Source organism: Lonchura striata, chromosome 3 (assembly GCF_050655825.1).
Source record: "Lonchura striata isolate lonStrDom1 chromosome 3, ASM5065582v1, whole genome shotgun sequence".
In the NCBI taxonomy this organism is placed as follows: domain Eukaryota; kingdom Metazoa; phylum Chordata; class Aves; order Passeriformes; family Estrildidae; genus Lonchura; species Lonchura striata.
Window position 1 is genome coordinate 9634293 of NC_140705.1, and position 14579 is coordinate 9648871.

At 38.8% G+C, this 14579-nt stretch overlaps 1 protein-coding gene across 2 annotated transcripts in view; it reads left to right on the plus strand.

The window, feature by feature from the left end:
* The window catches only part of LDAH (lipid droplet associated hydrolase), a 114788-nt gene that overhangs the window by 22271 nt on the left and 77938 nt on the right, over positions 1 to 14579 (plus strand). For both annotated transcript variants that reach the window (XM_021525335.3, XM_085574486.1), the window contains exon 3: positions 10602 to 10736. In XM_021525335.3, coding sequence (XP_021381010.1) covers positions 10602 to 10736 — 135 coding nt within the window. The remainder of the gene's footprint in view (positions 1 to 10601; positions 10737 to 14579) is intronic.

Consider the following 14579-nt stretch of genomic DNA (forward strand, 5'->3'; position numbering starts at 1 on the left):
ATGGTGTCAGTCCACAGCACTCAGCACATCCATGAGCTCATATGCTCTGTCTGAGACTTTGGCAGGAGTGGTGCCCCGCCAGCCTCTCCAGGTGGTAGTGATTCGCTGAGAATGCCTCTCCCTTGAGGCTTCTGCTTTTGTTTCCACTGCAGCTCCAGCTGAAGCTGCCAGCTCTTTGCATTTGACCCCGAGTTCTCAGAGTCTGATGTCAAGAATTTGTACTTTACATTGTGATTAACCTATTTCTTTTTTTCTGAGTAAAGAAAATGGCTTTCCTACTCTCCAGTAACTGCTATGTGGGATGAAAAAGTCATCACTGAGAACAGACTACACTGTAGTGTTGAAAGTTTATGCAGCATAACAATCCAGGTAGCAGTACATAGAGTAAAATAAAATGTTTTTCCCTTTCCCTGTGACTGGCCTTCTTATCAGCAGGTAAGGAAATAAGAGCACAGGCTTTTATTTCAGTGAGACATAAACACTGCAAAACAGTTCTTATTCTTATGCTTCTTTGGGGTGTGTCACTGCATTTTGTGTATTTGCCCTTTGCACAAGAACAAAAGCATAAACACAAACCAAGAAACAACCCACCCATATCTACCTGATATTTCCAAAGCTACTCCTCCCAGCTTTTCTAGGCATTTCTTTTTCTTCAGCACAAATATTCATGACAATTACAAGATCATCCTTTTTTCCTCAGGTGGTCGTGCATGTAACATACTGTAAGCTGGAGTTTGTGCATGAAAATTAAAGTATTACTAGCTACTGATTATTTGGTTTGTTTCTTATTTATAAAATGTGAATATCAAATGACCCTCCCCTTTACTTACTGAGGTAAACAGTTTGACTTCCTGAGAACATTATTTGTAGCAGATAATACTAATTTGTCTGTACCTATTTGATTTCTGCTTTCAATCCACATAAAAATTTGAATATGTTGGTGAATTTTCTCCAGGTTTTTTCTGAGACATAGTGGATACCAAAGGATACTAAAATAAAAGCTTGGCTAGAAGACATGCATGCTGGTAGAATACCCCCTTAAGGAAAGGTGTGTGTTCTATCTCACATTATATATTAAAAAATTCAGTTCTTAGGACACTGTTCTTCATTATTTTTTCTGCTTATGGACTACTTGTTTGTGACTAATATTTTTAAATATGCTGACAGTTGAGCTTTGTTTACTGGGTCAGCCCACAAGCTTCCATTGTCTTTAGAACAGAAAAAAACATTGTCTTTCATTAAAAATAAAAACTTCCTCATGTGGAGAGAAGCTTATATGTCAGATCTAGGCTTGAAATATGCCATTTTTGTTGAATTTCCCAGTGCTCCAGAAGTACCTCTGATGGGGGCTTGGCACAGTTGAGCTTGTTAAGTTTGAGAAGGCAGAGTAATGACAGGATGGTTGAACATCCAGCTGTGTTTGACAGTGTTTCCCTCCACTGAATCTGGGTGGCAGATGGGACTTACTGAAGTGACTTAATGAAATTTCTCAATCCACAGTCTTCTTTTGGTGTCCTCTCCCTACTAATGAAGCATTTTCAGAATGGATCCTTCCTGCCTGGCTGTGTGAGCAGCATCTGGGGAGGAAGTGATCCCTCTCCTGCAGCATGCAGTGGCTTGAGTTGGCCAGAGTTACGGAAAAGTTGTGTTCTAGGGTATTTTGCTTGATTTGAAAATTTTAAAAAGGATCTGTTTCTCTTCATGGGATGTCTGAAGCAGGAGGGAAGAAATTGCTTAGTGAAGGCCCTACCTATGAAGGAAATCCAGTGTTCATGTGCATCATGTACAAATAAAGCATTTAAAATGTTTAAAGGTACAGCAGTGGTGCATAATGTACTTCCTTTCTGGGAGCTAATACCAGAAATACCTGAGCTACTATGAAATTGCCTTGATATTAAACATCTTGACTTAGTTGTATCTGAAAAGAATGAAAAATAAAAATCCTCTTTCAGATTCTAGTTAACATCTGGTCTTATTTCTATCCAATAGTAACTCTTACACATCACTGTGTCTATAATAGAAACAAATATGACCCATTATGTTCAATATCTGGATTATGGAAAACAGTATGGCCAGTAACTCAATCATAACTCTTGCTTTTGGTTTTCTGTTAAGGGCATGATGGAAGATTTTGTTCATTGTCCTGATTTCCATTTTTGAAAGCAAACCTTGATTATCCTTGTTGGATTAAAAAATTCTCACAGGAATAAGTAAATATATAATGATACATAAATACTGCCTCCCGTCTTTAAGTTTTAGATATTTTTTTAATCCATTATCACAGCCTTCTTTTAAGAGGCAGAAATAGATCTTGAATGGGTGAATAAATGTGCTCGTGAAGTGACTTGTGTTTTGTGTTTTCCTGAAAACAGTGTTTTAATTGAAGTCTTCATGGAGCATCTACTTAGGACCAGTATTAATACCCCAACTACAAGGCCTTTTTCCTCAGTCAGAAATACAGTGGTGTCAATGCAAAGAGTCTGTCCCTAAGGATGTGAATTGGTAAATCTTGGTTTATCCATGTTCAGAACAGTCTGTTATTTTATCTTACGTTTCTGAAGATGCAAGGCAGATGCAAATGCAAAATTAGCTCACAAAATCACCTTAGATTGTTGGTTTCAAATGCAACATTCTTGAAGTTTCAATACACAAAAATTTCAGAAACATATTTTCAGGTTTTTTTTCTGAAATCAACTGTCTGGGTATTTGTTCTCTGTTGCTGTTTGTTTCCTGTTTGTTACTCACTTGATAAACGAAAACAAGCAATAGCCAAGCCTAATAACCCCAAAGCACCCAAACCTGTGTGTTTTCTTTTTTTTTTTTAATTCTTATCAGTGGTACAGCATAGGAAAATCTGATAGAGATTTGAAAATATTTTTTATGGTGTCTTTTGAGTGTGCTGTTTCCTTTCTCCTTGTATAGTATTCAAAAGTGATCAAATTTTGAATAATTTTAGCTGTGTATCTGCGCAAAACAAATAATTTGTGGTTATCTTGGGTTTGATTTTTTTTCCCATCTTTGTCTTTTTCCTGTTGCTGTTGTCTCATCAGGGCTGTGTTATTCAGATGTTTGATAGGCTTTCTTGTGAACCCATTTGACATTAAGTCTTGTGTTCCTCTTGTGTTCCTTTTCACACACTTCCTTTGTTCTCTCTCTTTCTGTCAGAAGGTTTGTTTTCTTCTGCTCCATTGCTGCTTCAGACAATGAAGCTGGCTGAAAAATTCCCACTGGGAATTCTAGACCCAGCACAGAACTCGAAGTAGCCCCTCTGCCAGCATTGGTTGTAGGATAGTTTGGGTCAGACAAATTACCTTTGGGGTGTTAAAAGTAGTTATATCTGTCTTCATCTGCTTAAGAGACTGTGCACGTGTAGGTTTGTACTAGGAGATCTAACCAAATGTTTTAACATTTACTGTGGGGAAAACAACACACCAAAAATATTTAATTGAAAGCACTAGAAAATTCTGGGTTCTACTACTGAAAAGTGTGAAAAAATTGCTATTCCACTGAGAACTCAATTATTTCAGTTTTATGTCTCTGTCTTAACTCCCAAGAAACATTAGTTTACAGACACGTTAAAAAAATGAAAATCAAGGCTTCTTTTGTATTTATGTACCTCTTTTGGTTGAGATGGCAGAAGTAATTATTGAAGTACATCTGTGGACTTTATAACCCTTGCAATATTGCTTAATTACAAAGTCCAGTAGGTTTGCAGTGGATGAAATCAGCATTTTGGACTTCATATTTTATCCACCTGGATAGATGCTGTTAATTATTGCCATGGGAGAACCAGCATATACTATCACAATTTTTAGCTGGTAATATTAATTCACTAGGTTCAGGCACTCTTGTCACTTGGGCAAAAGCAGCTGTGTTAGGTTAATTCAGGTTTATTAGACTGTCTGTGGGATTTCTTTAGAGGTGAATGAACCTACATTTATCTTGAAAGTGCAACAGCATTAGAGAACAACAGACAAGCTTATTGGCTTTGCAAAATATATACAAAGAATGTGTATTATAAAATCCTATATACAAGTTTTATAGCTGTTTCAAGCTAATAACAGTGTATGTGTGTAGGTATATATAGGGAAAAAATGTGAAATGTTCTTGAAAAACCTCTCTAATAAGCTGTGTTACAGACACCTGGCTGAATCCTTCTGAGATTCCCTATTTTCACAACCCAAGCAAATATCTTATGGTGCTTTGCAGCCAGATTCACTATTCCAGAATTAGAGAGGATCAAACAGAGTTTTCACATGTGTTTCTGTATAATGTCCTTGTAATGTTTTGCTCCTTGGCTGATGCTGCTCCCCTAGAGTGGGGACTATAAAGGGATACAGGACGAAGAATGCCAGCCCCTGAGATGTTTAAACAGGTGAAAGCTTCATTGACATGAGTTTATGATGGTCACTCAAATGTTACTTGACATGTTTTATATGAAATCCCTTGACCTTGCATGTCAGAGAGACCCATGTGTTGCCTTTTAAGGCCTGCTCACCAGCCATGGTGTCAGATTCTGCAGTTTTCTCCCAAGTGTGAGAACATCATTGTGTTTTTTACATGCTCCATTTAAATTCTTCTGACATCTGTGTGGGCTGCTTTCCATTCATTAACATAGGAGAGTTGCATCTTCTTCCATGGTGGCTGGTCAGACGCCAAAGGCAGATTAAATTCCTTGGGCAAGGAACTTGTCACTGAAGCTCTTTGAGCTGGAGCTGGGAGCTTTGGCAGCTCTGTGAAGAGGCGGTGAGAATCATCACCACAAACATGATTTTTATGCATCCTGCTGTGCACCCCTTGATTTCAAATTTGATTTATGGCTGCACTTCTTTTTTTTTTTATTTTTTTATTTTTACTTTTTAGAAGCTGCATTTGTTTTTTCTTGCAGGAGACTATAATGTAAATACTGTGGTATACACTTCATTCTGAAACTGGATTCTTTCTAAAATTACACTTATGGTAATTGCTGGCATATTTTCCAGTTCCTTAAAGTTCTCTGTAAACACACTGCTGGCTGTGTATTCCCCTTCTTGTATTCATGTAGCTGCCTTTATTCTTTATAGTCCTGCTGAGGTCCCAGAGCAAACAGAAAGCAACTGCTGGAGAAGTGAATAAAGCAGCATGGCTCAGTGCCAGCTGCTGCTCCCATGGATGGTCAGGTTCCTGGGATGCCACAGAAACACTGGGGAACATCTCACAGGACAGTGCATGGAACCCAAATGCTTGTTTCAAAGCAAGGTGAAAGAAACCTTGTCACTGTTTGGGATGACTTAGTTACACATCAGTTTTTTATTCACTCCCCACCACTCTTGGCTTGAACTATATACTGTTTAAATCTCTCTCAATTCAGCTATCCCTTCCAGAACTGCTAAAAATTACCTAGTTTTATGTTTTAGTCTCAATTTCTTTGGAACAAGTTTTGTATATTTTTGACTTATATTTTTATGCACAGAAGACTTCTTTCATGTTTTGGTGAATATCTTTGTTTCTAACCTGGAACATTTTTTGTATGGGACTATCTAATGCTAGTGGTCTCTTACCTGTGGTTTCCATTTGACATGAATGTGTTCTGTTGCTGAAGAATTCAAAATGCTTGGTGGTTTGTAAGCCATAAAAGTTGTCATTGCTTGTGAGGAGTGCCTATCATCTTTGACTTTTTAAGTGAGCATCACGTGTTTGTTGTTTTCCATTCATAATTAAACTGGTAGAGTTGCACTAATGGTGTACCGTATATAAGTTTAAATTTATCAAGTCTGAGTAATTTCTCTTGTGGAAGTGCAGCATCTCAAATACTGGTATTTCATTTTAAGACAGGCCAAGTTTGACTTTATGATGCATTGTATAGGAAATAATGTGAAATTAGGATAAGGGTTATTCTTTAGAAGAGATATCCTGGGGTAAATATTCTGTTTATAGAAGCTGTTCTCTCTCCACTGCCTAAGTGTCTTATTGAGGAAGCAGATGGCATTTAAAATCTTGATTTGATGGAAAAAGCATTACAGGAAAACGTTTGAAAGGTAGGCAAATGCATCTTTATAAGTAATGCTTGTATTTCTACTTATATGGCTGACTAAAGAGTAGTACTTCTAGTTCTTGGAAGCCTGTATCTGCAGTATATAGAAGTGGAGAATATTTACCTCCTAAAATAGCTCCAAGTTCCACCTCTGCACTCTTGGTTGTTCTGTACTGTTTTGTGTTAGCTGTGGGAGGAACAGATTGGAAAAGGAAGCAATGGATTCCCACTTCAAATTAAAAATGGAAAGACTGAGCTTAATGTAGAATAGCTGGGTGAAATGTCATGTGTTACAGAGAAAAACAGGGAGTGTGGCAGGAGTCCTTTGCTTATTGCAGCTTATGGGTACATCAGATAAAGTGGTCCTGCTGTTCTCATTCACTGTATAAGTTGTTCATTTGACACTCTCTTTCCATGAAGTGCTTGGAAATCTTTTGCAAATTAGACAAATCCTCAGTGTATTACAGTCTTGATTCTTTTTCTGTTATGATCACCATTTACAGCTATTGTTTAAAAGATGTCTGAAACAACATAAATGCTGTTGAAAATTAAGCACAGTTGAGAGTAACTGCTTGAGATGTGCTTCATGGTTCAGATGACTGCAATTTGAGATTTATTGGCATGCATGAATGATTCAGCTGCCCTGAGGTGTCTAAGGATCGATGTCGTATTCAAATAACTGGAGTAACCTTCAAATCATGTGGGTTAACACTGCATTTACTTATGGTTTCCATTTTTTGACACTTAGTTGCTGAGTGATAGAGCATAGGCAGTTCTGGTTTACTGTACTGGGAAATCCTTAGAAAGCACAAATGAGCACTGTCTGGGTGCCCTTGTGATTAACCTGGTAGTTCTTTATCTATAAAATAAAATAATTTAATTGAACACAGTCCAGTTGCAAAGATAAGCCTAAAACATTATTGATCACAGACTGCTGTATGTATTAAGTCCCAGTTATTTCTATTAGCTGTTACTATTACCCTGTTCTATGAAGAAAATCTTAATCAGTCTAGGTTTTTTTTTGTTTCCTCCCATAAAGTATTTTGACAGCAGCTCAGTCAAGAGCATACAAAATTACTTTGAAGACATATGAGATAAACATTCTTCACTCATAAATATTGTAGATGCCAGCTTTCAAGAGCAGGGATATTAATCTGCATTTACCTAGGTCAGCACAAATCTGGAATAACTCCATTGGAATTGCAAGTTCAATAAAGAATAAATTTGTATCTGCTTTACACATTTTGATTTCTCTGTAGAAATTTTTGCTATTAAAATTCTTGTTGATTTTCATTCCCCTGTGTGCCAGCAGTTCTCATTCATATCCCTTCAAGGCATTTTGAAATGCCAGTAGCAGTTCTAACAGCTCAGACCTCTCAGAATATCTCTTACCAGTAGCAGATGCTTATGGGGACTGGGGTTTCTTTTGCATTTATGAATTTTCCCTTCTACCTGTGTAAAATACACACCACCTTTATCACAGGATAAAAGTCCCCTTTCACTGAAAGAAGTATTCGATTTTCTTAGGCAGAGCCTCACTTCTTAAGCAGTTCTTACCTGACTTCTTCAGCTGAGCAGATTTTGCGTGTTAGGTTCACCTAGCTGATGGTGAGAAAGAGCACCAAAATATCTCAGCTGCTGTCATTTCTTGCATCCTTAAATCCAATAAAGAAAAAATGCTGTAATTGAGATTAATTTTGCGATTCCTTGATCTCAAAACTCCTAATGGTGTTATATTCCAGGATTAAACATAATGCAAAACATTATGATCATTTGTACTATAAAAGACACAATTGATTTTGGATTACTGCTACTTTTTTCCTCAGCCTTGCGGTAAAACAGATTTCCTCTGTGTAACATCAATCCAAGGAACTTGACAAATGATATCAAGATTATGTTTTATTGTCTCTGGGGCCCTTCATGTTATATATTTTTGACTTATGAAAGAGTGATGAAACTGTATGGATGTGTGAATCTTGTGAATTTTAAATGGTTTTCCTGGAAATCAACTTGCACAAATTTGGTTGTGTTCTGCAGTTTTTGCAAAACAGCAGTTTCTTTTTTAAAGTCTCCTTTAATGGCAAGCTTACAGAGTGATGCTTAGAAATACATAATAACTGATAGTGATGTTTTGGGTTTGGGGATTTTTTTTTTTTCCCCACTTCCATGTAGTCTAGTAAAAATAATGTTTTTCTAAGATCACTAGTTTTATTAAGATTTAAAACCCCCCAGAGACACTTACTACATGGAAGTGAGGGGTGAAGTGTGTGAGATACATTGCCTAGAGGGGAAGGCTCCCTTCCTGTGCTCATGCATCATCCCAGGGTGAGCTGTGGTACCACCTCCAATGCACGTGGCTCTGCTCCGGGGGGCTCTGGGTGCCTCAGTGGCACTGGCCTCAGGGAACCTCTTGGGACAGCAATGAACTTACTGTGTGCTACCTGAAGACAAAAAGGGTGGAAGTAAAACAAGAAAATATGAAAACACCCACTACAGAAAGAGAAAAAGTGCAATAACCCTTGTTTTTATTTCCATGCACCGTTTTCTCAGGTACTAATTTGATTATAGGTCTAATTCTTCTTTTCTGTCACTATCAATGCTTACACAGCTCAGCCTCTGTTATTATAATCAGACTGATGGGGAGTTGACAGAATTTGAATGAAGGCTTTTTTGTTTTGTAATACACTGGTGTTATTTTGGCATGTCTTTGTCTTGAAAACTGAAAACCATTTACACAATACTGCTTATGTTGCCTTTTGCTGTTGATGATATCCAAACTAAGAATTGCCTGATGTGGGAGTAGAAAGGCACTGAGCAATCCCAGCCATGATGGTGAGCTTTGCTGGCATCTAAACAATAATAAAAAGTCAGTGTAACTACCCTGGAAAATAAATAAATAAATAAATAGGAAATTTATGTTCTCATATCTGTGGAATTTTTATGCATCATATGGAAATTAGGAAAGTTCTGCTTCATCTTCATATGGATTTCCTCTCCAATTTACATCACTAGTGATATCCAAAAGAGAAAGAAAAAAGGAGGAGCAAAGTGTAGAGTTTTGTTTGGCAATCTAGAGATCCCTTTCTGTGGGAACTCAAAATGTCTCTCAGACATTTTTAGAGGTTCCAGGCCGTGGTCAGACGCAGTCTGGACCTCAGCAGGCAGCTGGATTTAGCTGTGATTTCGAGTTTGAACCATGGAATGAATTACCAACTTTGAAGGTGGAACAAGCAGTCACAAAGTGCTAGATAGTATAGTAAATGTAGTCACAAAGTAGAGGGAAATATTTTTTGGTAGTTTACAGGGGGGTTTTAGTGCATGTAAAGGGGGTTTTTACGTTGTACATGGGGGTCAGAAGTTCTAAGATGGAGGAAAGTGGGCTGAACCCATCCTTCTTCTTTCTTCTTCCTTACCTCCATGTTCTTGGTGATGTTGGCACTCATAGATTGGTTTAGAATAGAAAAACACTTGGCAACGTAGATAATAGGTATTGGGGAATAATTGTAAACATGATATACGTAATATATCTTATAAAAGATAGCAGCAGCCCTGGGCGGGGAGAGAGGAGAAGAAGACACCAGACAGTCAGGGTGTCAGGAGTGTGTGCCTCTCTGCCTGGGCCGCTGATCAAACAGCCGCAGCCCGAGAACCTAATCTGTTAGATAACTAGCAATAAAACATCTTGAGACCGAACAAGAAGAGACTGCGGAGTTTTTCTCTGGGAACACGGGTTGGAGGAGAAGCTTTACCACCACACGAGAACCCAAACCAAACCCGGGGTTCTCACACCTTTCATATATATACTTTCATCTTGGGACAGTGTTTCAGTTTCCACTTCAGCAGTGGTATATGACTGTTGATATTTTCCATGTTTAACAGTGGATTTTAAAATAGGGTGGTCTGAATTCCCAGGGCAAGCATGTCTATTCAGACACCAGCCTTTTACGAGATGTCCTCAAAAGCTGCTGGGTCACCAGGAGGGAGGACAGACTATCCTGTGGTTCTAGAGCATAGGAGTTGAAAAGGAAAGAGCTTCTCCACTGGTGTAAAAAGGGACAGAGAGAAAATGAAGTTGCAAGCAGGAAAATATTTATTTGGTCCAATGTGTTTAAGATAAAATCATCCTTTCTTTTAGGGTCAGGACAGCATTTTTGTATAGTCACAATGCCACATACCTATTTTGAAGTGGCAACACTGAGATATTTGGTGAGCAGGCATTGGGATCACGTGATACATGCTGTAGACTTTGTGATGTTTTAATTTCATATTCCTATAACTGGATGGGATAGATAAGCAAGCTGGTTCACCTCTGATGGAAGAAGATGTTTTCACTTGTGTTGGACTTCAATTTTAGGTTTTGCAATTTTGAAGTAATTCTGTAAAATGCTTCCCATGAGTGTCATTGGTCAATGGAATTAAACAAGTTGCATAGCATAGCCCATAACATTGGGAAAATAAGAACTGGAAATGTACTAGAGAAAATCAGTTAACAAATTGCTGTGTAATGCTGTTTAGTTTGTTTTGAAGCTGATTGCTTGCTGTTAAAAGGTTTTTATTGACTGTGCTTGTATGTTTTGTTTTTTGGCAGGTAACCCTGGACTGGCAGGTTATTACAGGACCTTTATCCAGGCCCTTTATTGTGGACTGAACCAGCAGTATCCAGTCTGGGTTGTGAGCCATGCTGGACACTGTAAACCTCCGAGTGGGATGGAAATGATAGAAGGTACAATAATGTAACCTGTGCATAGAATTGTTTGTACCCTTTCAGTTTCAGGGGCAAAAATTGTGCTTAATGAAAACAGATTACCATGAGTTTTAAATGTCTCCACTGTATTTGCACAGAAAATTTTTCACATTTGTATGTGAAGAGAAGTTGGTGAAGTATTCTAGGTAGTATTTTAGGTAATAGATAGTATTTTAGATTTGCCAGACAAATACATGTTATTAAGAAAATAAAATAGTTAACTGTTGGCAATTATTAGAGACACGTTACAGTGAAGAAGCTCTAGAATGTGTTTATGTTGAGAAGAGTAGATTAGAAAAGTATGTTCTTAAATTAAATGTCCAGTTGTCGTGGTTTGACACGGGGAAAGAATTTTCTCGGAAGGAAGAGGTCAATCCAGTCAGGGGTCAGGTTTGGATACTGACACTTGGGGTGACCAATTGAAGGTGGACACGCCTCTGAGAACACAGAGGGGTTAAAAGAATTCCCAGGAGGAATTCTTTGGTTCTGGTCATTGGGGAGTGCAGACCTCCCCTGGCCAGTGGTGAGCTGGGTGTGGGAGGGGAAAAGCCATGTGGCCTGCAGAGGTAGGCCAGGGGGTGAAGGATCGGGAACTGAGCTGGGCCAGCTCTTGCGGACGGAAGGGTGGAGAACATCTGAGATGTCTTTGTTCCCCCCCCCAAACTGGAGGGAAAGAGATAGAGAGCCTGCAGACACCCGTGAGTTTGCCGGCAGAGGAGAAGGAGGAGGTGGGGGGAAGATGCCCAGCATGGGAGACGGGAGAGAGTCCGGGAATTTTAACCTTTTCCTGGGAAATTAAGGCTTTGTGAAATATTACTTCTCCTCAATTTGAAGGAAAGAGAGACAGCCTGGGATCTCAGATATTAGGGAAAGAAGGTTGGGGGGAGATGATGGAGTGGCTGTTGGCTGGACTCTTCTTGTTAACCATAGACTGAACCACTCCTCCTTCCAAGAGGGGACTGCATTTTAGGGGGATGCAATGGTGAGCCAAGAGACCTCCTTCAGCAGCTACCAGTTCAGGATTGAACAGTAATGAAAGGCTGAGGAGGGTGTGATGATGCCCTCTGTCTTCAGAGAAGAAGAAAAGACGATCTCTGTTCTTGGACCCTCGGCCCCAGGGGAAAATGGAGGGGACTGTAGTCCCAAAATGAGACACTGGACTGTTGCTCCTGTTGGTCCTTGGCAAAGCATCCTTAAAGGAGCCCTATAAACAGTCTCCGTCCATGCACGGTGGTGAGAGCACTGTGACATGGAGTGTCACACTGGCCGGTGTGTCTGGGCGGTGCCATGTGTGACATGGAAACACAAGAGGTGGCAGCTGTGTTTCCTGGGGGTCTATGGTGCAAGGGAGACTCCTCTCTCCCCTGATGGACTCAGTACTGATTATGTGGAAGGGTGAAGACTTGATTAAGGGTCCAAATGTGTCTCACTGTGGTTTGTTGAGTTGGGTGGTGGGAGGAGGAATGTTTTGAAAGGTTTTCATTTTGAATTTTGTGTGTGCTTTTTTCCTTTCTTTTTTTCTTTTATAGTAGTAGTGGTAGCTTAATAAGGTTTTTTTTTTCCCCTTTGTTATTAAGCTTAGGCCTGCTTTGCTCTGTTCTCAATTGCATTTCACAGCATTCAGTTGATAGGTTGCATTTTCATGGGGGCGCTGGCATTGTGCCAGTGTCAAACCATGACACCAGTTCAGAGATTATGTTAGGAGAGATTTAGTTATCTCTGAATTTAAAAATAGCTGTACTAAATCAGTGAATTACCTGGAAGCAAGTACATCTTTCCAAGACTGGGGTATGGGATGTTTGCAGGGGAGAGGTTGCTTGTGTATCTGTTAAGATTCTTTTGACATGCAGATCTGCAGCAAGAGATGGTGCTCCAAGTGTAGTTAGGTGGTGGGAATCTGCAGTGAATCCTGTCCTGAAAGCTGATTGATATTGGAAGTCCAGAGGACTTCCTACAGTGATGTAGCAGTAAATCCAGCATTTCTGATATTTTCTTGCTATATCACACTGTGCAAACACCCCATTTTGGAGACCACTGATTTAGAGTGTGCAAGCATTTAAATTGTGCACTTGACTTATGAGTGATGCTGCCCTGTAAAGGGGTCTAAAATGTAGCAAACTACAAAGCAATAATTCACCTGATAAGACTTAGTTCAAGTACATTTTGAAAGTCTAATAAAGACTAAAGTAAGTTTTCCAACAGCATCCATCAATCACAGACTACTTCCTAATTGACTGGAGGGATATCACTTAGCAATTTGGAAACTTAACAAAGCTACACCCTTCATTTCTATTTCTGTATGGTATCCTTCTATTCAGAGAACTCTTGCAAACTCTGCTCCACAGAGGCACACACCATTAATTGAACAATTCACTGCTGTAATTCTGCTTCCAGCAATCAATATACTGTGCAAAACTATTTGAAACTTAATTTTACTCATCAAATACAATACAGAAGTTATACCTCAGTTTCAATGCCCTTATCCTCCTCTTCAGCTTTTAAAATGACATTTGTTTTAAACACTGCTGTGAATGTAAAACAGGCCAACATCAATCCTTAGGTGTAGGCAAAATTACAAAAAGAGGAACAGTTTTCTAGTTCTCTCTTATTTTGTTTAAAATTAACATAAAACTTATGCATAGACAGCAGGTGATCACACATAGCAATGTTTTAAAGTGGTTTAATTCTGTGGACATCTGCTGGATGAGAAATAAGAAATGGAAAATTTCAGACAGAAATCAGTGTAGAATCATGGAATCATTACATTTGGAAAAGATTAAGGCAACCAAATGCCACAATACCCACTAAACCATATCATGTGCCACATCTGCTTGTTTTTTGAACACTTCCAAGGATGGTAACTCTACCACTTCCCTGGGCAGCCTGTTCAAATGCAAGTTTTTCCTAATGTCCAACCTGAACCTTTATTGGCAGAACTTGAAGTCATTTTCTCCTGTTGTATTCCTTGTTACCTGGAACAGACCAACCCCTGCCTGCCTGGCTGCAGCCTCTTTTCAGGTAATTGTAGAGAGCATTGAGGTCCTCCCTGAACTTCTTTTTTTCCAAGCTGAACAGACACAGCTCTCTAAACTGCTCATCGGATTTGTGCTCCAGACCCTTCCCCAGCTCGTTGCCTTTCTCTGGACACACTCCAACACCACAATGTCCTTCAAGAAGATGGAAGGCATGTTTTAAGGCGTCCTTAGGGCTGCCAAGAAACTACTTTTGGTAGCAAAGTGAGACTGAGACTAAAGACAAATTAAATCAGAATTAAATTATTAATGTATTTGTCCTAATAGTCTATATTTGCCAAGTGCTACAGAAATATGGAATCCTGTGACTCATATCTTAATCAACTAAAGAGATACAAATGATGTATTAAAATATATACCTTGTAAGTAGCTAATCAGCATTCATGACTTAACAATAAAATATTTGGTCAAATTATAAATTATATTCAAGATAAATCTCTAGAACTTCATAAACTATACAGATGAGTATTGAGTTAGATACAGTCAAATCAGTAAGGCATGTTTTTCCTTCTGAATTACAGGAAATTTTGAGTGGCATTCTTAATAGTCAATTTACAAAATAAATTTCTAGTTTGATCTTTTATGTTCTGTGGGCTGTAGAAAATAATAGTGTGTCCTTAAAAGCTGCTAAACTAGCCTTAGTTTATGGTTCTTGGTGAAAAGATATAGGTAATGATTGATTTCTAGTCCATCAAAAGAGTGTTTCCACTGCTTGCTCTATACATAGGGCGAGTAGGGCCTTCAGACCATTTTGAAACTGAATTACATCCTAAGAAACAGTATGGGAAAA